Source organism: Apostichopus japonicus, chromosome 20 (assembly GCF_037975245.1).
Source record: "Apostichopus japonicus isolate 1M-3 chromosome 20, ASM3797524v1, whole genome shotgun sequence".
Taxonomy (NCBI): domain Eukaryota; kingdom Metazoa; phylum Echinodermata; class Holothuroidea; order Aspidochirotida; family Stichopodidae; genus Apostichopus; species Apostichopus japonicus.
In genome coordinates this window covers 20,497,016-20,523,328 of record NC_092580.1, presented here as the reverse complement: position 1 = coordinate 20,523,328, position 26,313 = coordinate 20,497,016, and the positions used below count along the sequence as shown (strand labels likewise).

General features: G+C 36.8%; 1 protein-coding gene across 2 annotated transcripts; it reads left to right on the top strand.

The window, feature by feature from the left end:
• Positions 1–150: 150 nt before the first annotated feature.
• LOC139961467 (plexin-A4-like) lies at positions 151–25,564 on the top strand. 2 transcript variants are annotated; one of them, XM_071960653.1, is made up of 20 exons: positions 152–311; positions 1,425–2,607; positions 4,295–4,498; positions 4,931–5,056; positions 8,749–8,849; positions 9,368–9,503; positions 12,255–12,408; positions 14,380–14,591; positions 15,334–15,426; positions 16,024–16,125; positions 16,550–16,640; positions 18,485–18,696; positions 19,964–20,106; positions 20,619–20,730; positions 21,104–21,264; positions 21,579–21,743; positions 22,555–22,648; positions 22,919–23,197; positions 23,619–23,759; positions 24,103–25,564. In XM_071960653.1, the coding sequence occupies exons 1-20, from the start codon at positions 199–201 to the stop codon at positions 24,832–24,834; spliced, it is 4,554 nt and encodes a 1,517-aa protein (XP_071816754.1). In that variant the 5' UTR covers positions 152–198; the 3' UTR covers positions 24,835–25,564. The 2 variants fall into 2 exon arrangements, with proteins under 2 accessions (XP_071816755.1, XP_071816754.1); XM_071960654.1 differs by lacking the exons at positions 22,555–22,648; positions 23,619–23,759; positions 24,103–25,564 and having other exon boundaries at positions 151–311; positions 22,919–23,095.
• The last annotated feature ends 749 nt before the right edge of the window (positions 25,565–26,313 follow it).

The window sequence follows — 26,313 nt, the reverse complement described above, 5'->3', positions numbered from 1 at the left end:
TATGTATGAACAATGTGGATGAATAAGGTGTAATTTGTTGTGACATATACATGCTTACGTCATTGTAACGCCTATAGGCAGTACTTGTAACATTTACATATATGAATATCAAGTATCACTTACATGACACTTTGAATTGTCTTCCTTGTGCAAGCACTGGCAAAAATCCACCTCTTTATAACACGAACTATTATACATATGACACTGAAGGTGACGCCTTATGTGTATGAGCAAAGATATCTAGACGCAGCTTTCAGAACAACGATTTCTTATAAATTACTATTGCCAAAAAGGTGCACCACCATTTTGAGGTAAGATTTTATCCAAACTTAAACTGCTAAAGCAGTTTTTAAGCAATTTTTAAAGCAGTTTTCAAGGGTCTGCATTTCCGATACCCAATCAGAAGGCAGTTCACTATTTGCGAGAAAAGAAAGAAGGAAAAAAGGGAAGACGAACGATCCGCTTGATTTAAATTTTTCTATTTAGCAATTACATGCAATTTTTAGCTTTATGTGATGGAAAAGGTTCATGTTTTTACACTAGGGGAATATATAACGTCTATGTATTTTTTACTTCAAGTATCGGAGCAGGAAGTTGCCGTGTATGTCGCTTTGTGACTATTGGGACATATGTACTGCTTAACGTTAATAAGCGTTCCGTAAAGGGTTATCATGAGTGGGGACTTGCCTGATAGCTACATGAAGATCGACAATGGTGTACATCTCACAAAACAATATAATATTCCATGTCCGTCGATAAATGAGGACAGATTACAGAGAATAATAGCCTATGAATACCGATAAATAAATCCAGTTCAAACCAACAATGAGTTGGAGAAATTTGATGATTTCTAGCAATTCAATGAATGCAAAACTTGGTCACTACAAGTCTACGTTTTTCACTTTGCATTCTACATAAGCAATAAGCAAACTTGCAAAACTGATTTATAGTTTGGTGACACAAAATCTATTTTATGCGGTAATCATACATGAAATCGTGTGATAAACCACATGTTTCGGAACATTGAGAATATTACACAAAACAAAATTTCATTGGCTTACGAGTAAGTGTGTTCAAGTTGTAAAGGTATGAGGTGACAAAAAGATATTGTCCTCTAATATTTTACTCTGTATAACTATATCTTAGTGACCATTGCATTGTGGAATAGTAACAACATAACAATTAAATAGGTTTCTATATCTATTTTCATTTTCCTTGTTGCGTTTGGGAATATATGTTTATAGTTAAAGTTTACTCTTTCCTTAATACATATAACCATTGTTATGTAACAGTATGATACTAAGACCTTTAGAGCATGGGCTACTTCCATGAAAATTCTCCTCCCAAATAAAAAAGCCCATGAACAGTTTGTACTGCAATTGAGAAATAAAAGTGAAAGCCGTCAATATGAATTTCCTTCACAGATCTCATTGCTGGAAATCAACCAAGATGTTTAATGTTCCAACAGAAATATATAACGTTGATACCAGACAGATGCTTAACTTACATTCAGTGCTTTTGGATATCTGTATACTGTCACTGCTTTCGTCAAATGTTCAGGCGGTTAAAAGTCAGAATTATCATACTTTCCAAATTCCTAATTCCAACTCTGTTTTCCAGAATCAATTCATTGATCCAAGAGATGGTAGTTTGTATATCGGAGGACTGAATTACATTTATAAATTAAACAATGATTTAGATTTAATACAATCTGAACAAACAGGTCCTGTTGATGACAGTCCACAGTGTAGACCCCCTCCATTTAGTTGTTCGGAACCAAAGACTACTACAAATAATTACAATAAAGTTATTGTAGTTCATCAGAATATTCTGATCACATGTGGGAGTATTTATCAAGGAACCTGTCGCATCAGAGATCCTGGGAGGCTAAATGTTACATACGGCGATTCAATACGAGAGGTCGTACCCAATACACCATCTGGTCTGGCCGTTGCCTTTATTGCTAATGGAGCCACGGAAAAGGTTCTTTATGTTGCATCATCATATGGTGACTGGTTAAGAGATGTACCAAGGGTATCAACAAGATTAATATCACGCGATCGACCAGATGATCAATTATTTAAAGTCACCTCTAAAGATGCTAAAATAACAGTATCCCAGAGTATCCTGGATGGATCTCCAGCAGATCAGCCATTCAACATCAGTTATATTTATGGTTTCACTAGCGGTCAGTTCAGCTACTTTGCTGCATCACAACCTAGAGATTACAGCACCATAAGTAGATACACTTCTAAATTAGTTCGTCTTTGTCATGGTGATCCAGACTTTAATTCCTATATTGAACTTCCTCTTGTCTGTGGTGGAATGACCGACGATGATGATTACAACTTGATCCAGTCTGCGCACCTTGCCTCTCTTTCTCTGGATGGAGATGAAGAAGTAAAGGAAGTACTGGTGGCATCATTTTCAAAGTCAGAGTCACTCACCAGTCCCACTCCTTCATCTGAATCAGCTATCTGTATATACTCTGTAGATGACATCAATCAAGCATACTATGACAGACGATTAGACTGTGCTGAACAGGGAACAGATAATACAGAGATCAGTTGGGCTGGATCCAGAGAATGTTTAAACAATCCCTTCCTGGTAAGTAGAGGTACCAGTAGTTGTATTGCCATTGTTCTAGGAATTGCAACATTATGTGGATATTCATAAGTGGCCCGCGTGCCCATATCATATAGTAGGGTACTCTTAGTTGCAAAGCCTCGCCCTTCAATCCTGTATTATTTTATGCACAGAACAAATTAAGTTTGGACAATAATAAATCATTGGTGCCATGTATTTTTGATTCCTTGACAAAGGCAAAAGGAATCTATGCGATGGTGTGTGTGTGTGTTTATGTATATGACACTTGCTTGTAATTATGGTAACTCAAAAGTTAATGGTGGATTATCTTCATACTTTGTTTGTGGATCCGTCTTATTGAGTTCAATACGCCTATTGTTTTCTGTGAAGTTTAATGGTTATTGGGGGTCAACAGAGGTCAAAGTCTGAAAACCTTGTGAACATGATAACTCAAAGAGTACATCTTTATTCATTTCCATAAATGGTATGTAGATTTAGCTTGTTGAGTACAAGAGCCCTTTAGAAATTGGTGGAGGTCAAAGGTCATATGTGGTCAACATTTAAGTGAAAGTCTGAAAATCTTGCAAACACGATAACACAAGAAGTACATCGTTCTTGAACTTCATACGTATTATGTAGATCCAGCTTGAAGTGCAAGAATCCTATTGAAATTGGTAGAGGTCAAAGGTCACATGAGGTCAACATGCATCAAAGTCTGAAAACCCTTTAAATATGATAACTCCAAAATTAAAGCTACGATTAACCTGTGAATTCTCCAATGCTTTGACTTTCTTTTGGTGAACGCAGATTGGTCAATTTCAGTTCAGTTTAGGTCTGTGAAGGGGCTCTATAGGTTTTTAACGATAATACATAACTGCCATACAGGTATTAGAATCTGCCTCAGAGTTCATACTCTTGCTTTAAACGTGCACTTAAACCTCCTATAAGGGTTTCTCCGTCTGAGCTTCAAGGGGTCAATAGGTTATTTCAAATGGGCACACCCCCCCTCCTCAAGGGTCAATAGGTTATCTGAAATGGTGGGGAAATTGGCCATTTTCTCAAAGATATTTCTTAGTGTATAAAGAATGTAACTCTCATCAATTATTAAAGGGATTTGCTGGATGAAAATTGGAGTCTATATTTCACTTAGGAAGACAGTTCTTTCTGGATATTGAAACATTGCGCTTTCAAATTTTATACTGTAAAATCCTTATGTGTGAATGACATGATTTATACCCACAAGGGATTGCTACATATCTTTTCTGATTCTCACTTAATTCTTATAAAAAATTTAACTCACTTGCTCTACAATAGTCAGATAGTTATTTTGAATTTGAGCAAATTGTATGGCAAGGAATCACAAAGCTAACTGGCTTTCTGGTTTCTGATAAAAAAAAAATTGATAATCAGAACTCGAAGTAGAAGCATGGTCAAGCAAAGCTAACTACTTATAAGTAAATTTATCTAGAACCCAAGACATTCCTTGTTGTTATTTGACCACTTCATTTTTCAATTGCCTATCTATTCTGTTTATTTACTGAGTTCTCATTAATATCCATGGTCACATCGAGTAAGACAGAATTTCTGCAGTACTGACAATTTACATGGGATGGAGGTTTACAATTGTAAATCTCAACTTTAGAGAACATATCAAGGCATTAACTTGTGTTTATAAATTGATTATCCTATTGTTTTATTTACTTTGTAGTTCGACCGCATCAGTCAGAGTTCACCAGCAGATTATTGCCATACATTAGAAACTCAGAGCCCTCTCGGAGGTGACAATAGAGCCATCATTATATCAGCCAGGCCAGTATATGAAAGCACCAACTACATCACTGCTGTTGCCGCAGTTCAGCATTTTGAGACACCAATTATATTCACTGGTGGAGAAAGTGGCAATTTCAAGAAGGTAACATTCCCAACATTGTAAAACAACTCATACAGTTGTCATTAGTACGATCAATGAAAGTAATTTTGAACGAGCAATTGAAGGAATTTTTATTATGCCCAGAATGAGTATTTCCCCAAACATTTCACGATCACATTTCTCAGCAAATGTTACAGACACTTTATATCCACATTGTATGCATTATACCAACGATACAATTGGCATTTCCCTGGAGCAAGATCAAATGTAAAGATGTGACATTGAAACTCTTGCGGATTGTACATTGTGAGTTTCAGATTTTGGTATTCTTCATGTTGTTATTATTAATATAAATGTGAGAAGTATTCAGGGTCTTCTGTTATCCTTTCATGATACAATCATTAATTTTTTGGATTCTCAAGAATGATCTCATCAAAACCTCGGTAACGGTATAAAGGATTGTTCTCTCCTCAGTTGCGATTGGACGGTTCTTCAGCAGAGGTTTACGAGAGTCTTGATCTCCATGAGACACCAGTCATCAGGAACGGCTTACTCCTTTCAGAAGATGGAGAATTCATCTTCATCACTTCTGAGGATCAGGTTAGATTTTGAATCTGTTTTGTCCTTCCTATATGCTTCCAAACTTTAAAAGAAAAGCTTGTTTTGACAGAGACCTGGTTCTTGTATATTGTTTTGCACTGAGTTACCTGGTAACTGGTTACCCATCCAACATTGTTACCAGTTTCTTAAATTAACACTTGGATTTTCCCAAAGGAGTACTGTTAACTGTAAATTACTTCACTCCTCGCTTACCTGTCTCCCTACAACCTTAGCACTCTCATTCTACCGTGCTTAGAATGAACTGGTAACCTTTTAACATTGACTATGAAACCATTGGGCAAATCAAACATAATAAGTCTTCATGCTCCATCATTCACAGATAGGTTTTATGAAACCAGAACACTAAATATCTGAGTTTCCTTTCTGCTGTATCACTAAGGGAAGATGAAGTCTAAACTGTGTGGATGGCAATTAATATTGACAGGGGTTTTATTCACATGCCTGTGAAACACTAAATCATCCCTCCTATGTGTATCACAGCAAGAATCTTATCAAGAATCTTAGCGGTTCGACGGAGACTTGCTGGTATATATATGGTGAGCATAAAGGTTAGGGAGAGAGCAGAATATGAATTGAACTTCTTGATTGAGAACAAGTGTGTCGATGACAATCATTTCAGCTGGGAATGGGGTTGTATTTACTGAGAAGTGGGCAGTTGCAGCTTCCTGTGTCCATTTTGCTTCTTCATTCAAACCACGGAATACTATTACATGAAATACATTTAAATAACAGTGATGTTGTTCTAGTGTCGAATGTGTTGGTTTGTCTTAAGCAAGATTTTGTTGTTGTTTAAGACAAATAGTTTGCATTTATATATCTAATGGTAATCCATAACACACCTCTGTACTGTATGCCACCATAGATGCAAACCAATCTACTTATATAAGTATATAAATATACTTGTAATTTTAAAATATTAATGTAATCAGAGGAAAGTGTGATAGCCTCAATGTTTCTCACACCTGCAAAACATGCTAGCTGGCCCTCTCTTCATTTGGAAGAAAAAGAAAAGATGTAATGCATAGTCCAGCTGTATCACATGTGTTTTGCATAAGTTTGAAGACACATACATGCATTACAACCTGTTTTCAGAACTGGTGCAGTTACTTAACTTCTATTTTCCCCTTGAGAGTCTTGCCTGAAGAATCTTTCACTTACTCTTTGAAAGTAAATGGAAGGTCCATTTTACTCCTGATTATTTAACATGTTTGCCTGCAGGGTAATCTGCTGTTAAAATCGTGTATAAGATTTATACCAACTTTAGTCATATCCCTTTTGTGATGACTCTGGACTGGTAATTTGTAATCGGCGCTCTGTGGAAGGCCGCAAGAGAACAAGGCGAATATGGCTTTGTAAACTCTATCGATCAATTTACTAAGCGGGTATTACATCTATGTCCATCTAATAATGTATAAAAAGTGTGTCTAACGTGACAAATTACTCATCATGGGTCCTTCAAACTCTCTGCCATTTTAGAGCAACTGTGTGGGTTACTTCCATAATTTCTCTTGACTGTGGTCAAAAACTGCCTCTTACCACCCCTCCTTCATCTTGTCACCCAGCCAAGGAAGTTTTACCAGCAATGGCAGTTGATTCGATCTGTCTGTCAACTGTCCATAAAGTGGAAAGTTGGTTAGTGGTGAAAGTGGTGTCAGGGAAAGGATTTTTAAATCTTCATCTTAAAGAGATGCACAGAATGAATCCCACAGAAGAAAAAAGACTAATTCATCATGGCTCAAAAAAACCCTATGAAAAGTAAAGTATGATATGTTCAAATTGTCTTTCACATTTTCTTTGCTGAAATGCTGTATTTTGTACATTTAGTGTGTATCACAGTATTCCAAGCTGGTTGAATTTCATATGCTGACTGTTAAAGGGGGAAAAATAAGCCCTCCCTTTAATGTATATATTTTCTATTAGTTATGGACATTGGATAATAGACAATCAAAGATTGAGCAATGAAATAATATGCATTATAGATTTCAAAGGCTCGTAAGTTTTGAAATAACAATTTAGTATATATAATTTCTTTTGGTTTAAAGACACAGGTGTGAACATTTTAACACTGCATCCCTATTTTCCTTTTCTGGGTCAATGTTGACTGCTTATTCCTACTGAAGTTTGATTATTTTCTCATGTCTCTTTTCCCTGCTATTCTTGTGTCCAATACCTCATGCCCTTTAAAAGCTCAGCTGCTTGTTTCCATGAATTGCAAAACTTCTTTATGTAAATTAAAGGAAATTAGGGCAGTACATGGTAACGTCCTGGAAACATTTATTAATTACCATATATATGTCAAGTCCTCTCACCCCTTCAGATGTCCTCACCGAAGCATTAAATGGGAAAGTGTTCCTTTTAACGTAAGAAGCTTCTTTCATTCTTTTTTTGTTTGTATATATGTGGATATGTCCATATTGGTCCAAGAAATATCCACTTGAGTTTTTGTGATATGTTACGATATTAAAAAAAAAAAAAAGGAGTTGGTTGTGGCAAATCACTCGCTGAATCAAAGATGTCCTGGTCAAGTTTGATAGGCAACACAATTGAAATAAGTAAACGATGATGTAGTGATTCCGTTTGTACTAGTTGTGTCGTTAAGAACTTAAGTGTAAAAAATTTGCATTGACTGTAAAATGCCAAGTCCTTGCACCCGGAGTATTTGACCATTATCCCTCCATAGACGAGGTGAGAAAAAAACAGAGATATCAACTTCTGCCACGAAATGTTATTATGAAAAGCAAATACACACAAGCAGTTCATTTTATAAATCATTGACGTACATCTACCCTTCTATGTTTACTTTCTTTCTATCTCAAACAATGCAAATTATGGGTACTGTTTTTAATGAGCAGTCGTGACTCAAGACACCTGGCAGCTACTCGAGCCTTCTCAATGAGTTTCCATAAACATTCCAATGAATCAATGTACAATGTGTTTGAATCAATATGTTATCAGTTTATCAGTTTTAATTCATCGATTCGGGATGGCATGACTTTTGTTTACAATGAAAATGAAGAGAAAGCTTTCCAATAATTTAGAGATGCGTATCGAAATGTGACAACCAAGTGTGCGTGGCATTGCTACCTTAGCTGTAGACACAGTATTAGTTTTGTACAGTGCTGTGCACAGTATGGTTTATTTCAGAAGGTTACGAGAGATCGTTGTACTGAGAAGTTTGCCCACCCCTAAAAATGGAAATGAAATGATTACTAGTTACGAACTGTACCCTATCATTGCACACACACAGTGTTAAAATGTTGTTAAAGATCAGTGCCGCCCTTGTTATGTTGTGCGGTTGTCCACATCCAAAAAGGCAGTATAGCTGTAAAAAATACAGTATAGCTGACAAAATCTGTTGGATTTGGTAAATCAAAAGCAACGGTAGAAATGAGAGGGGAGGGGAAGGGGAGGGAAGGGAAGGGGAAGGAAGGGGAGGGTAGAGGAGGCAAGGGAAGGGGAGGGAAGGGAGGTCGTAGTGTATAAAGTGATAAGGGAAAAAGAGAAGAAAAAACAACACTGAAAGAAACTAACTATTTTTATTTCTTTCATCTAACTCTTGGTCCATTTTCCATGATATGAAATAAAAGAGAATCATGTAACAATGGACAATGCACATTATTATATTGTTGAATTATAACACTGTATCTATTTATTGTGTTACCCATATGCAGATTACAAGAGTTCCTGTGGAAGAATGCCATGAGTACACGACCTGTGAAGAGTGCCACCAAGCCCTTGATCCATACTGTGGATGGTGCAGTCTTCAAGCTGAGTAAGTTTGGTATTTGGTAGGGACAGTTTCCTCCCCTCTTCTAACAATCAAAACTCTTACCTCCATCCCTTTCCTTTAATTTACCCCTCCCACAAACTCCTTAATACTTTTTTTGTTAAGTTATCTATATATTAGTTCACATTATTTGCAAGTTGGTTTGTATTGAAATGTTTTTTTTAAGCCTTAAAAAAAAAAAAAATTGTTAGTAATAACTTTTGACTGATCATCAGGAGGTGGGAATGCTCTAAAGTTGAGTAAAACAGTGATAGGGATGTGAATCATGCTTGCTGAATTAAAAAGTGAGAAGGTACGATTTTCTTCACTCCTTACTTACCTGGCTCTTTACCTATGCACACCTATTTACATTAGCGAAATAACTGTTAACTTTCTTGCACTGCGCCCTCAATGACACCTTCTAAGGTCATTACCCACCTCCAAATCTAACATCCAGAAGCCTGTGTCTCTATTGGAATCTTTCAAACCATGCCATTTATCACCGTTTTGCTTTGCCTGGGCAGATGTACCAGAAGAATCGATTCACAGTGTGTAAGCTCGCAGAACGGAACGTCCCTCCGATGGCTCTCCAACGAGGATGACTGTCTGGTCATTACTACAGTGACACCAGAGTTTGCTCCTGCTGGGACCGTCACACATGTAAGAGTTTGTTGGACGAAGGAATTGTGAGAATGTAACGCCATGATCATAAACCTAGAAATCCCATCTGTGGTGTAATTTTGTACTCAGTGAAATAAAGAGAATACTAATTTAAAAAAAAATCATTTTAAAAAGAATCGTTATTTCCTATGGTTGCTGTTAAGTGACCTTTCAGCATCACAACGAACCAATAGCAGAAGCAATGCATATGCTCCTGCTTACAATCAGCTCGTGTGTAATGATAGATCCCCATCTGTATGAACAAAAGTGATGTATAGGACTAGTGAAGTATTAAAGTAATTCCATGAATGGGTTTAATCTTCCTCTTAAGTATTTCTCCAGGTTTAGTGTACTATGTAATCTGCTGCAGGGAAAACAGGATTTCCATTGACAGTAACAGTGAAAACAGATCAAATCATATTAAAATTTGAAGAATGGTCTTTATTTGATCTTGAAAATTATTGAGAAATTCATGTGGCAGCTGTTTCTTCATTGAAGGCTTTGAAGTCCCCCTCTTGGAAAGGAAACAATGGGGCAATGAATGAGGGTAGCTACTAGCTAGGGCAAATATCCCCCCCCCCTCCCATGTAAACAAATTTTGCCAATTTGGGTGTGTGTTACATTTTTTGCCAGTGCCTTGTCCTTGACATACTGTAACATTTACTCGTGTAAATGATTAAAACAAAGTTGCAGATTACTTAACATGGTTAATGGCTCAGAATTTTTCTCGCTTTCCTTCAACTTAATGCCGTTAGTCACCATTTAAATTATTTAGCTATAATGTACTTAAAGAATAGTACTAAAGTTGTTATTAATTTGTTTTTGATATATATATATATATATATATATATATATATATATATATATATATATATATATATATATATATATATATATATATAAATCAATAAAGAATAACACACCAGAAAGATTCCACTTCACGACCGGCTTCGTCCTTTTGGGACTCATTGGCGTATAAATTTATACGCTTTAACACACCAGTAGAATCACTGTGGTCGAGTGGTACGGACTTCGGTTCGTGACACGAAGATCCGTGGTTCGATTCCTACCTTCGCCTGATGAGTCCCAAAAGGACGAAACCGGTCGTGAAGTGGAATATTTCTGGTGTGTTATTCTTTATTGATTTATATATATATCTGTCATACCACTTGCTACATATTCATTTCTTATATATATATATATATATATATATATATATATATATAGTACATTCCTGGGTGTTCTGACCCTCCAAATTACTGCCCACATGTACTGAGTTGGTTTGGTACTGTAAAGATGAGAATGCTCTTAGTAGGGTCTGGTGATTATCAGGGCTCCTGGCACAGGTGTAAGATGGGGGTGGGGCGTGGGGAGGGGACAGGGTGGAACATCAGTCTTACCAATATTCAGTGGTGTTGACATTGCCACCCGTGACAGCACAATGTCCTCATGGAATCATTGCTTTGAACTGTTGTATTATTTTTGGGGGAGAGGGGGGGGGGTTGGGGTAAGGAACAGAGGAAAACATGATTTGTCCTCTGCCAGCCTTCTGACTAATATCCCATTCTGTTGTGTACCTTTGAACACCATTAAACGTTATGTAGAGTGCAAAAAAAAATATATCTCGTTACCAATATTGTAGGGTTGGACTATTTCAACAAAAAGGTATCTATAATAATATGTTCAATATGTTTCGATCCCCCTCCTCTAAGGTAAACATGGAATTCTACCCAATTCAAGGTCAAAACAATGATAGAAAGAAAAGTAAACAAAAAGACAGTCGTTTTGTACAGTAATGCACTACTGTCACATCACAATCTGTTTGCTTACAGTTGATTTTTGGGCTTCTAATATCTTATCCGTATCTCAACTAGGAGATGAATGTTTTCGTAAGTCAATATATGGAAAATTTACATATTATGGGTCCTCCTTTTATATCAAATGATTCATCTTTCATACTGCTACTTTGACATTTTGTTGGACAAAATCATTTGACTTCCTAAATACTTGAAGTTTTCACTCTTGTCTGGAGGTAATCACTGCTTGGTCATAGCGATCCGTACGCTAAAGAGCCGATGGACTTTGAAATCCTAGGACACCTGTCATCGAAGAGAGGAAAGAGAAATATTGCTGGTCGGAATTACTAAAAACAAACATTGGAGAGGAGAATGTTTCCTGTGACAATACATATACTGTATCCGTTGCTTGTTGCTGTAGGATGAAGAGATATGAGAGTTTACATTGTTCATACAGTCATCAGTTGAGCACTTTACATAATAGAGTGTAGTAGATATATGATATATCCTTCCTGTGACTCGATGTCTCTTCTCATCAAATAAAAACTCTGCAACAATGTGTGCGCTTGCCTGGCTGTCAGTAAGCGGTCGCGAATCAAATCAAGCGGGGAGGGTGGGGGTGGTGACTACATCACTGCAGCAGCAAGGCTGGGTTAAAGTCAATCTTTTCGGCTCTGCAAGTACACAGGTAAGGCACTGCCTTTCTGCCGAGATAATCTCTATTCTTTGATATTTTGGTACTGCCTTGCTGCAGGGGTGTTGCAGCTGCTGCATCGCCTTTTCTTTTTGACACAGTGCATGTAATACTTAAAACCCTCCAGAGTAGTCTGCATTTCATTTCTAATGCAACTTTGTTACAATGTTAATACTTTCTAACATTTTCACCATTGAAAACATTCCTGCTTTCGGGCGACTGTACCACGTCAAAAAATTATTTTCCTTTCCTAATTTACAGTTGACAGTTCACGTTTCAAACCTGCCCCCTGACGGAAGCCTCAAGTGTGAATTTTGGGATGGTCACACTTTCTACGGGTCACTCCCTGCCACATTTGGGCATGACATGACAACGGTCACTTGTGATACCCCTGGGGACATATCCACGACAGAAGGTAAGTTTTATGGGGTACCATTTTTCAAACAGACAGAAAAAACAGAAATATAAGAAAGTAAACAGACAAATAGAACAGGTAAAAATGACTTATAATTGAAACTTAGATTTGAGTGAATTAAACTATGGGAATACTTTCCATGATTCAACTTAGAGGATGTTCTTTTTTTATCCTTTGTACTAGTTTGGTGTTGTGTGTGTGTTGGTGTTATGTGTGTGTGGTTTCTTATTCTAGTTGCCTTAATTATGTTACTGGTGATTACCTTTTCTGAAATGTTTGTTTCTAATCCTAGCTATGGTACAGACATTCCATAGTTTTTAGCTTTACTCATCTTTACAAAAACTTGACACAGAGGAGCAACTCAATTCAAAGTATCTATTTCAGTTGAACAATACACCATACAAGCTGGATTCTACTACATGACCAGAAATAGAAGAGACTAATTGATTCTTCACAAAGCATCAAGTATCAGCTTAATTTGTCCCTTCCTTTTGAGGGGTGTGATGGATTGGGCCCCTGAAGCAGATATTGATTGGGGACAACTGTCAGAGGATGATGGAGATTCCATGAAAGATGTAATAGATATAAAGTGAAATGATTCACAACGGGACTTATAAACATCATGTCTGCATTTTAACCCATTCAAATTCTCGCCCAAGAATGTTTACACTGTAAGCAGTTTCATAAAGAATGCTTCAGATCTTTAGAAAATGACGTAGTTAATTTTAAGAAGTGGGTTGAGCAAGATGATGAGAATATTTTTAAGTGGAAGTCTTAGTTGCAGTGACTGGTAAATCCTTGGTGATTTCAAATTGCACCACTGAATGGTAATTTAAGCTCGATCAGACGGTGCTTTACGTCATGAGGATAAGTCTGTAGGGATTCTCACCCCAACTAACTGGCACGAGGCATATCCCCCAGGAAAAATGTCGCTATTGCCTTTGTTGGACAAAGCGAACGAGTGTGAAATCAAGAATTTCATAAAGTCGGTGGTAAATTTCATGTGGAAGGACTTAAGCTTGTAAAGCATTTGAAATGCATGCAATTGAAAGTCTAAGTTAGAGGCTGCGATACTACAAGTTTCTGATTCAATCTTCGTTTGGTTGGAAATCAATCTAGTAATTATTGCTCACTCTTTGTCCTGTCACTCATAAATTTTTGCACCTCAGGTATGAATTAAAGTATGAAATTAACTAATTAATAATCTCCCAGCCCTTCCCTTCCCTGCCATGCTCCTGCCCCTGCCCCTTTTCCTATCCTAACTTAAGTGATTTTCATTAAACAAAATAGTGTAAAGACAAAGAGAGGAAGGGTCACATCTATATGGTTAGACAATATTTCGTTGACTAGCTTTACGGAGACTGCTGTTCGAATCATGGTCACGTTCACAGTTTTTTGGAAGTTAAAATCAGTTCATGAAGTGTTGTACGTGACTTTGACAGTATCTGAGATACATTTTAAAATCATCATACGTGGCATTTTAAAGCAAGGTTTAAGCTTTGAATATAAATAACTTAACATTTGGTCTGAATTGTTTATATCTTGTTCACATTGCAAGAAAAGGACAAATTGGTGTCTTGTAATTTCTTTAAAGGCCTTACTGTGTCTTTTCAGAAAGTGCAATAAACTGATCATGTGACTATTTTATATCACAACACAGAGTCAAAGTAACAACACCTAAATGAAGGGGGGGGGGGATGTATCAATATATTCTAGATTTTATCATAAGTACTCCGTTAACTACTGCCAATGAATACCATAAATAAAGCATCAAGGTACTGCACGGTAACAGGGAGGTACAAGAGGGTACACGAGCCTTTACGTCCGTCGCCTTCCTGCGTGAAATAAGGAATGACCTCATCAAATTATCAAGATTGATGTATCGATCTTGAGCGTCTTGTGCATGTTCAATGTATCAAATTTATATGTGGTTGTCATGTATCATCTAAGTGCTTCTTTCTTCGTATTCAGGATCCAGAACCGTTGAGTTACAGTTGCACTACCAGGAAGCCGACCACAGTCGGAATATCGCCTACGTTCCATTTGACTTTTACAATTGTACCCAACTGGCATCCTGCTCACAGTGCGCTGAAAACAAATATGGCTGCCAGTGGTGTCTCCGTAGCAACCAGTGCATTGATGGAACGCAAACCTGCCGCAATGATAACAGTATCAACAGAATGGTAAATATGAAGATATCATTTATCCATTATGCTGTATAATTATTTAATATCATTGGTTCCCCAAATTTTCTCACTTAATAGGAACAATTTACAAAATCCCTTGCAACTAAGGTCCGTCGTATTTCTATCCTGGCCATATTCAGCCTATCCCCCCCCCCCTTACTAACCACCTGGATACATTATGAATAAACCTGGTGAAATATTGACTATTATAAGAAGAAAAAAAGAACAGAAAGAAAAAAGATAAAATACCCAAACAAAATATCCAGAGGAGGGGTGATCATTTTATCTGAATGGTTAAACTAGATTTAGGCAAAGAACTCAATTAAGCTCATTTTGATTCCTTTCTTGCTAGTTTTTAGCTTAAATTGTGATAATCTAGGAGAAAGGACTTTCTATGTTTTCAACGACCACAAAAAGAAGGAGCGATTATGTACAAGGTTGTGATTCTGATTATTAGTGTAAAGAATAAACGAAAGGAAATATAATTGTACTCGAGTTAGGAACGAAACATCTGAAAATGCTAAACATATTTACAAGTTATAGGAAATGGTGACCGATAAGGAAAGATGGTTGCGCCATTGTCTGTTCGGTTTGCCATTTGCTATTATGAACTGTGTCAAGAAACATGAGTATTAGAGTCAATTGCTTCGTTGAGATTGTGGCTCTCTGCAGCGGGATGTCGTTAGACCTCGTAGGCCGCCATGAACACATCTCACGTCTCCATTGGTTTCTTTGACAGGACTGTCCACTGATTCATAGCACAGACGCAATTTTAATTCCTGCTGGACAGACTCGAGAGTTACAGATCAATGGAATTAATTTTCCTGCAGATGTAAGTAGTCATCGAGGTACATCTTAAATGGCTTGTACTTACAGACCACTTTATTTTTTCCTTTTCTTTTCTTTTCCTTTTCTTTTTTACTTTAGTTTCAGTGAGTTATACTTATTGAGCAGAAAGTCTCTCACAGAGACTCTATAAATTGTCACATTTAACCACGTTTAACCAAGTTTCTGTGAACAATTATTTTGATAAAAATCTTCCCCCAATTTTTTCTTTTGGTAATCTTAACATTTTTAACGGCAAGAGTTTAAGGCAATATTCTAAAATTTGTAAAAGCAACCATTTGTTACTTGATCTGCCTGAAACAAAATCACTTAAAAGATATATCACAGTTGTACTTAAGTCTTATCCAGGCATTTGACCAACTAAGAAAACCCATAACTCACATTTATATCTGACATTGATGATATTTACTAATTCACTGTAGGCTACATATCACAGACATATGTACAATTGAATGAATACAACATAGGCAAATATTCCACCGTATATGCTTGGATTCCTAACGAGTTCCACTTTGTTTTTTCCATTCATTAATGACTCTTGCTTTCAATAATTTCATCCTCCTTTTTGTCTGTCTCTTACCAGACGTTTAGTTTCAGCTGTCAGATTCAGATTGGTGGTCTTCACACTCTGTCAGTACCGGCTAGTAGGTTAGAAGATGGTCTTATCGAATGTGAAGCTAACTTGGTAAGTGTAAACACACCAGAAAGTCTTGCCTCTTATGCTGTTTCCTTACAGCAGCATTTCAAATGCTGAGGAGACAAACAAGTTTTGTTCTTATGTCATTCCGTCTAAATTAGACACGTTTATTCTTGTGAATATGATTAATTAAATTGTTTTACTGTTCTTTAGACATCTTGCATTGATTCCAAACAATCAACCTGCTATATTTGTGTCACAATGCTTAGGTGACATTGAATAGATATATTTTCATTTTCATTTCACATTGCATCCCATACTCACCTCCCCTCCCCCTCTCCCTCCCTCAACACCTCCCCCTACCTGTGATACCAGAATCATCCTAATATTATATATCCTAATATGATACAAATGAAGAGAAAGGCATCATGCATTCATTCCTTTTATTTTTCATCTGTTTTTTCTTCTACAGTTCAACTATTCTTCACCAGATGAATCTGTCAGTGGCTCCTTGAAGGTCTTCTGGGGGACTTTCCATCTAGACATGGAGAATGACATTACAGGTAATTTCAAGTCTCTCTTTCCCCTCTCTGGTTACCTTTTGTGTGTTTTGTGTCGTAGTTAACTTTAGGTATATTTGCCCTATGTGCAGTCCAGGTGGTATAGCCTCATCCTGGTCATTGTCGGCAACTTATGTAAAGATGGCAGTATAACGTACTGTATAACATGTAACTGTATAACTGTATAGATCCCTGAATGATGCCTGATCCTATGATACCACCCTGAATGATCCCTGATCCTCTTATACCCCCCTGAATGATCCCTGATCCTATTATACCACCCTGAATGATCCCTGATCCTATGATAACACCCTGAATGAGCCCTGATCATTTGATCCCTGAATGATGCCTGGTAACGACTTGAAAATAATTTTTAAACTTTGAGGTAAAAGCTCTCGAAATACCTTTCGTTTATATAACAAAAGGCAAAGTTAGCTTCAATAGTAAACCGGAGTTTAGTATTAATTTAGGTGACATTAATAGATATCAAATCTCTTATGGTGACTTTTTCACTACTGTTACTTTAAAGTAAACCATGTTTTTCTGACTGGAGGAGGTTGGTTTCCTACATTTTTCAGCCTCTGATGTTTGAGATTTCATATTTTTGATATCGTTATTTTAAAGCCAATATTTTTGTAGGCAATCTTCCTATCTTTTGTGACATTGATCAGGAAAAAAACTGCACAATTATCGTTCCTTGTTCCTTGGTTTTGTATTGCCAATTATTCCAAATACATCCTTATGTCGTCGGTAGAAATTTGATGAGCTAAGAGGGACGGGCTTCATTTGTACTTTGAAGGTATTTTCTCACTCGTTGTAATCGTTGTAATCATGGCTTTGTATGTAAAGAATATGTTTTGCTTGTTGTGACATCAGGTTCTGCTATAACAAGATCAGAAGAGGCTGTCTTTTTTGAACATGTTCACATGCAATCGGGTCAATTGTGTTTGTTTAATGATGTTGTGGTTTACAGTACCCTGAAAACTAAGTATAAGGAAACTTTGGCAGCCTTAAATCAAAATCAATTAATGTAACCAATAATAGTCAAGGAGGTGAATTTGATTCATGGTCTTTGGTTGTTCTTCAGACAACTTGGCATTTAATAAGCAAAAAACTGTAGAAGATGTAACTGCTTTGTTCCTGGCTTCAATGAAACATTTTAGTACATTTACATCTGTTGTTGATTAAAGTAGTTGCTTTTTCAATTTCTGAAAACTTTACCATAACTAACAAAGTCTTGAATACTCATAAGTCTGCTATTTACCAAGCTGAGACATTCACGTAGATTTTTTTCACCGGAGAAAATTTAAGAACGATCAATTCAAGATTTTGTTTGATCCTGATGATTTGTGGCTGGTATATTTCTTTAAGATGGTACTGATCTTGCACAGAGTGCAAATCAGAACATTTCAAAATTTGGGATTTTCCTTCTGTTATTTGCAATTAATCTTGAGGGTCAAGATAGTGACCTAGATATATTTTATAGGGATTTCAGTTTCGAGATAACATGAATGAGTTATCAAAATGAGTGAGAGCGTGACTTTGATCAACTTTTGTTTCCTGATCTTAAACCAAACGTTCATTAATTAGTCTAAACATTTTCTTTAACTAATGGGTGGGTATGATGAATGTTGAACTTAACAATGAAATAGCACATTTACCGGATGTGATGTTGGACACAGTACTATGGTCTTCATGTGAACCTTCTGCGTCCCAACCTGATGCAGGACACTTCTATTCCACCAAATAAATCTTAAAATCTGGGTTTCTGTGATATCTGGTTTACATTTAGTTATGTACTAGATGACATGTCATTGTTACAGGTATAAACTCTTCCTTCATTTCAGTAACCATTTACAAGTGTAACAGAAAGGCTGTTACTATGCTAGACGATGAGACCAAACCGACTTGCGGGATGTGTCTCAGCATCAACGAAAGATTCAACTGCAGTTGGTGTCCTCAACTCAATGACTGTTTATCACCGGTGGACGCCGGCACCTGTCCGACAAACGAACTACTCAACAAAGGAATGGCCTGTCGGAATCCCACGATAGTTAGCGTAAGTTCATGGCACTTAACCGTTTGGCGTTACTGCATTTTAGGAAGTGGTCCTTCATATATTTTTCTACCTTTTGTGAGAGGACAAAAGTAAGACTCTTTACTGAGTAAGAGACTTCTGAAATGAGGAATAAATTTAACAAGACAAGAGAGAACAAAATTAATGTCAGTGCGTGTATCTGGTTGATATCTTGGAAGTATGCCAATTTTAACACATTTACACCATCAAACCCTCGCCTATCTCTCAACCATAAATTCTGTATGAAAATATACTTGTCACGCATGGTGCTTTAGCAAATGTAACTTAAGCTTTTCATTCTATACTTGGTCATATTGAACAGTAGAGCAATGCTACATCCATTGTGCTAATATTGAAAGAGATGGTCATTTGGGGTTGTCAAGGACACTTCATGGATGAGTAAAGCTAGGGTAAAAAAATCATTCAAGTGAAAGTGATTCGTTCCAGTCAACGGGAAGGAAAGGAAAAATTAAGTGCTTGAGGACATGAGTCCAGCACTTCTGGTTGCCAAGGAAGTGACTGGGAGAAAGCATTGGAAGTGAGTGGTGTTGATGAACAGTAAGTGTTATTAATTAGCGTCCTCCCAGGAACTACCATAATGATTTTAACATGGACGGTTATAGGCTCCCAATTTACAAATATTCCCAACAAACTAAAGTAAGTCCTATTAAGTTCTTAGTCAAATACTGCCCTCTGTTGATGAAGAAGTCTTTCCTCTCAAATAAAACTACTGTTTGAAAGTCCAGTGATTATATCAAGACATTAAGAAGCTATCAAATCATTGTTTGCAATAGAATCACACGCACAGAGGACTGGATTACTCGAACAGGGATATACCTGTCCTAACCCAACAATAACCAGTGTAAGCTTAACTTTCAACTTTATCTTTAGCTTTGAAGTACATTCATTACATTTGAAAGTTTAAAAAATGGTTGACTGGACTAAATTCTGTGATACTCATCTTTGCTTCCACACCTCTTTATATTCATGATATTCAGCTATATATATCTATTCGAAGAAGGTTTATATTGATCTAATGAAATCATACAGCAACCACACGTCTTCCGATGCATTTTTCAGTTTCACAGTTGTATTTTTTAGTAAACATACTGCTCTCAATTAAGTGCATTGTCTGCGTCAGATATTTTCATTTTAACCGTTGAAAATTATTACCAATCATGTGTCAAACCGCGTAATGAAAAATGGTACCGGACCATGTCAATAGAGTATCATTCTTTCTCTGTTTTAGTTCTTCCCAACTTCAGGACATGTGTCCGGTGGGACTCGCATTGCCATCAATGGATATAATCTTGGTTTCTTTCCTTCTGATATCATGACAGTATCAGTGGCCGGTATTTTATGCACAGACAGTGAATATAATTCACCACAGTTGTAAGTTTCTCTGTCTCTCACAATATACAGTTAGCACCATAAACTATTGCTTAAATTGTTCAGAGAGCATCCACAAGAGAAAATATTTCGGAAAACGGCCCTAAATGATGTCGGCTTTCTCACTCTACCCCACCTCACTTTCTCACTGTTTGGAAGCTTCCTATGCCACAGAGAGGGGGATATGGCAAATTTCTTTCCAGAACTCCGTTTGTATTATACTTAAATAAACAACCATGAGAAGAGCTATTGTCCCAATTGCCCCCTCTTAGCATAAATGTTAACGTTAGATGATGCTGCATGTAAGCTGATATGTTTCAAAGCAGATATTTGGAAAATTAAAATCAAACAGTGCACTATACTCACCAAATAAATATGAGTCTTCATTACCTTTATGTTATGTTGATATCTTTACCAACCATACTATAAACATTTGGGTCCTTTCATTACAATGATTGTGATGGATAGAATAATGTGCTTAATATCTACATTTTTTATCCTCACTTTAACGTTAGGGTATACTGCACCACCAGTAGTATTTTGCAAATTCTTTCGGGTAAAGTCGTCGTTCAGTTTTCCAATAACCAGTCACTTCCCGCTCTATCGGAACAGACTTTCTCTTATGTGGTGAGTATTTTATATAAATACACCCTTCAGAGGAACCCTGCACCTCTGAAGGGGTTTCGCTTTGTCTTAACCTTTTGTAATTGGAACCGATGGAATGCATCGTGTGTAGGTATACTCGTCAAGGTTTGCATCAATCAAACCACATCTATTTAAATGTTTATAATATGTCATGGTGTTTAACATACATGGTGCTTCCTAGTTATATTCTCAGGCTGATACCAGTGTTTACTATTTGGTCATCGTGTACTGCAATAAATGCATAACGTTTTGTAAATTCCGGTAAAGCGTAGTCTTACAATGTGACAGTGCTGATTAATTCAATCAATAGTATATGTAAATTTCATTTTTTTTTACTTCTTGTAACGCGAAATAGAGACCTACAGTTCTGTCTGTTTATCCTACGAGAGGGCCTCGGTCAGGAGGTACCAGACTAGTCATAAGAGGTACAAAGTTAGACTCTGGACTGACACGGACAGTAATGATGAGTACGGCACCTTGCGTTCCCGGTGACGGATACTCTTGTAAGATAGAAGAGTGAGTCTCTCTTATTGTTCGGATCGGTGTGTAAACCTGTTGGTAAACTGCATGGGTATCATTTTCATTTCCAATTCTTCGGTAAAAGTAAGTTGTTTTGCACCAACTGCAACCATCTTTCTCAGTTTCTATGCTCTTTCAACCTGTCATTTGTAGAGTCCAGGCGATGATATTAATGAATAAATTGTTTACAAAATTTAATGAAACTGGTTACTACAAAGTAGATTTAGATAGAAATCCAAATGGATCGCGTGGACACTAAGCAAAAAAAAAATTAAATATGACTCTATTCTTAATCATGTTTCATTTTACAGAAATAATTCCGATGAAATCATTTGTAGAACTGGATCTGCAAATGTTACTGACAATCTACTACTTTCTGTCAATTTTGATTTGGGATGTGAATATAATGGCGATACATTCGCGTATTTGGGAGACCCCATCGTTCATAGTTTTGATAGACTGAGTTCAATTGCAAGGTTAGTATCATTTTTCTATTATTCAGCCTTGATTTCCATCCCACAACTTTCCTGTATGCAATATCAAAACAATGTTGAGTATGTTAAAGTGATGTTTACCGTGTTACTCAATATGTGTTGTTAAACATATCAAAGGAGATTCAGCGTTCAGTTCTGCACTAACAGGAAAATCACAAGATAGTTTAATTAATGTTTAGGTTACAGCTTCTTTAACAAATAACACAGCAGAGGTAGTACAACATTTGCAGAGAATTATGAAATGGTTCAAGGTGTTGTAAGAAATAGATTGTTTCGCAAAAACAAACTTAAAACAATGGTCTACCTAAAATTAACAGCTCAGAGTCGATAAGAAAGTAACATGGCAGTTCCAGAAAATGTGCTCGAAGATCTCATTTTCGAAATAACAGAAAGTACAAGGGGTGGGAGGGGGGGGGGGGCGATCAGTTTGACCATTTTAAGTGAAGCAGCCGGTTAGTTCGTGGAATACGGTGAAGACCGAGGTTTTAACAAAAAGACGACGTAGGTTTTTTTTTTTTTTTTATCAAGCAGCCATTTTCTTCAGTTACCAATGCCTTAGTTCGTAAAAGTACACTTCAAACACCAATAATTATATTTTGAAGCAACATCTTGTAACAGGAATATTAACTAATGCAGAATACTTTTACCAGAGTGTTACATCCGTCTACAGAATGCCCCTTAAACTGTGAAATTAATACACTTTCACATTATTATATATTCAAGCTCTCTGATAGTTTATACTGATGTGTTGTGACTTTAACATCATTCTGTTATTTGACATATCCGCTAACAGTGGTGGTCTGGATCTGCCTATTTTTGGGGAGTCTTTTGACATCATCCAAACAGCCCGGTTGGAAGTGAGAATTGGTTCTGGTACGGTCTCTGGGGTACGTTTCCAAAGAGGAATATTTTCAACTTGGTTGACAAGAAAATGCAAATTCTTTTTTGCAACAACCTGCTGTAAAGACGTGGGATTTTATTGAAACTGTTATTTCCATTAAAAATTTCAAAGCATGCATGTTCTTTCCAATTTTCCACTACCTGTTGGCACATCGCGTTCATTTTCGAAGTGATCACATTTTGCATTAAGTTAAGTCATTTGCTCGTTTTTAATATTTTTTTATCAATACCATAGCTGTTTTTTCTTTGTCTTTCAGGATTGTTCCAATTGTTCCGACTCCACAATGAAGCTCATTTGCAAGTCTCCAAACATTTCCGTTGCCCAGACTGAATACCCTCTCCTACTACCGACGTCAAATTTCAGTTTGTACATGGACGGTGTGACGCGTTATATCAATTTTGGAATGTATTTTCCTGGCAACCTTGAAACAGCTTTTGAATTTGTCGAAGACCCTGTGTACTATCTCTTACCATCAGCCGAAAATATATTGAAAGTACCTAGCGAATTCCAAGGCCAGTACAACATCACGATACAGGTAAAGTATGTGATTTTATTAAAGCGAAAGTTGCTTTTGATTATACACATGATACCATTCTTTTCTTATCTTAAGAACACTTTTTCTTGAAGACATACTACTCGAAAGAAAAATTCCAGTCTCAGTTATAATTTCTATAGAAGTAGCTGACAAAACTTTAATCTCCAACTCGGTTAGTATGTCAATCATACGTAGATTTGTACTGTTGATTTTTTTCAGAAAATTCCATTGTTAGTTTGTTACTTTTCTTTGCTTAAATATTTCAGGCTTAGGGTTGGTTTAACGATTCCTCTCACATAGCGTCCAATCTATGACCCCAAAGAACGCTGTACAACTTACGCTGTATCATGTTGGTAAATTTCTTTCAAGCCAAATGTTAGTTCATGTCCTTGTTCTTGTCCTATCTTTATCTTTATGACAGGGAGACAATTTAACTCTTGCTTCAAACAGTGAGGATGTGTCGGTCATTATTGGTGGCAAGGCATGTTTTGTCTCAAATCTATTCATCAATTATTTGATATGTCAACCACCCAAGTTATCGGAAGGAGTGCACCAAGTACAGGTATATATTATTTATATTGTATAAATAGAAAAGTGCTTAGAAAGCAGTTATGCTTTATATATTTTTCAAAATTTCGACAAATTACGTTGGAATAACACACACAGTAGTAATTGCGGCTGTACAGTTTCGTTTTTGCTGAGGTTCTATATATTTTTTGGGCAAAACTTCAATTATTTCCAATTTGTGAAGTTGAACGTTAAACATCAACAAGAAAAGAGTGAAAACAAAATGAATCTACTTCATAACGAGTGTGGCCTTCAGGACGTCCCCTAAAACGCCAAGCGTGATAAAGTAATTAACATGCACAACATAACTATTTTCATTTGCACTTGTTCATTGACAGGTACAGCACGGTAACCTTTACTTCGTGGTAGGTCATGTGGAGTACCTAGGCCCTGACCAGACTCTGGCGCTACCTATTTTGATCATTGTTATTCTTTCATGTGCTCTCACAGTGGTACTCTTCTGCTTTTGTCTTTTGGTACTTTATCATTTAAAAGCTACAAATCGATGTTCCCTCTCAGTTCTCCATACCTATTATTATAAGGATTCCCGACAGAAATCCAGAAAAACAGGAATGGATGACGATAATGTAAGTGATCATACATATTGTAGTCAAGATATGGACTATTTATCTATCGGCAGTACAGCGGCAACAGATGCACAACCACCAACACTTCCAGAGAGAACTCGAGCAACTGAACTGTTCCAACTGAAGTCAAAGGTTTCAACGGATATTGGAAAATCCAGCTCAAAGGAAGAAGATAGATCTGGGCCTGATATCAGCCTTGAAACAGGGAAAGAGCAACAACTACCGTTACATCCTAAGAGAAACATGAGCAGGGTAATCGAGGAGACGCACGAGAGTGACCGCAAGCAGCAAAGACCGACAACTTCTGAAGAAGATGACGAATACAGCAAACGCATTTATAATGACCATAGTGTTTCAACGCCCGTGGATAAACTGAATGAAGATGCAGCTGCAAAGAGTTTAACACAAGTTGAGGAAGAGAAAAATAATCCTTATAGCCATTACATTCACCCAAACGATAGTAGAAATACAACAGGGGATTAATCAAGAAGTGTGATTCTGCTGTCGTTTCATTATCAAAGAGTCCAATAATTAGATGAAAAGTTACATCTTAAATAGTTGTTAGGCAGAGTGCCCTAAGTAAAGAAAGGAATATCCGGTTCAATTGTAAATAGCTTTTTATGGTACGGAAGTACGTGTTGTGTTCAAATAGTAAATGCATTTTTAACTTTTCTTCATCGTCTACTTCTGATAATCAAAACTTTACATATCAGGAATAAAATCTAGCACCTACATTACCGATTTTCACACTGCTGATTTGTTCCATAACATTGTATCATACTATTATTCATGTTTTAGAATGTTATGAAATCAGGTTTTTGTCGGGTTTACTAAATTAATCTTATTTCTAATTGAATATGTCTCTGAGAAGAGAGACTGTAACCCCCCCCCCCACCCCCGCAGACCCTCACATGTTGACTATTACATCAACAGCAAGTCGTTCGGATGGAACGTTGTGTTCTGGTTTGTGTTTAAAGTCCTTTGACAAATGGTTAGCGGTGTCTGGTGACTCGGACGTTTGTGAGAATTGTTCTGTTCTTTTATTGTTTGCTTTGACTGGAACACTGAACGACAAACGTACTATTGCAGGTTCAATCTGGTTGCGGTATTAAATTCATTGGTGTTTTTCCGTAATGGGTGACGGTGGGTTGCAATTTTGAGACACCATCAAGCAGTGAAATGATAAATAGCTAGCTCGATAGACAGATAAATAGATAGATAGATAAACAAAGAAGACCCGGATGAAAACCACATTGATAGCAAACATATCATTGTGACATGTCAACTATCTTGGTCAACTGGATAACGGTTGAGCAGTACCTGACAACTTGTACATGTAACTCAATGGAGAATACTTCCAAATGTGTTTTATGTTAATAATAATAATAATAAAAAAGAATAAGTAAAATGAAGGGAATTTATTTGATTAATGAAGTGGCTTCTCTGAAGATGTTCATCCATGTTTTGTTTTGTTTATTTGTTTTTTATGGTCAACCTTACGTCACTCCAGGTAACAAGGTGCTTTCTACTTATCCACATCGATTATTCATAGCTGAATCGCAATAAAATTTGAAATTTATAAATATTATTCAAATTTCGTTTAACAAATTTGTTTTTCTCAAGCTTTTTCTTACCATACGACAGTACGAGAGTACAACTACACCAAAATAGATTTGACAAATAGAGGGTAAGAAAAATATGGAAAGAATAAAGCCTACTTGAACTTGCCTGACAAAATTTGAAGTGGGCAGGAGGGCTACATGCCTGGGGCCCGGGCTCCATTAATGTATGTCTGGAAAATATGGAAGGGGTGGGTGCGGGGCAGGGAATATGTGGAATAAGGAATAGTGTATTTCTTATACTTATCGTATACTTGAGAAATTGCGGACAGTGCAACAAGTGACACAATCACCTTCTGGACCCGACTTAATTGTAGACGCTTCTGTAACCCTGGACTACACT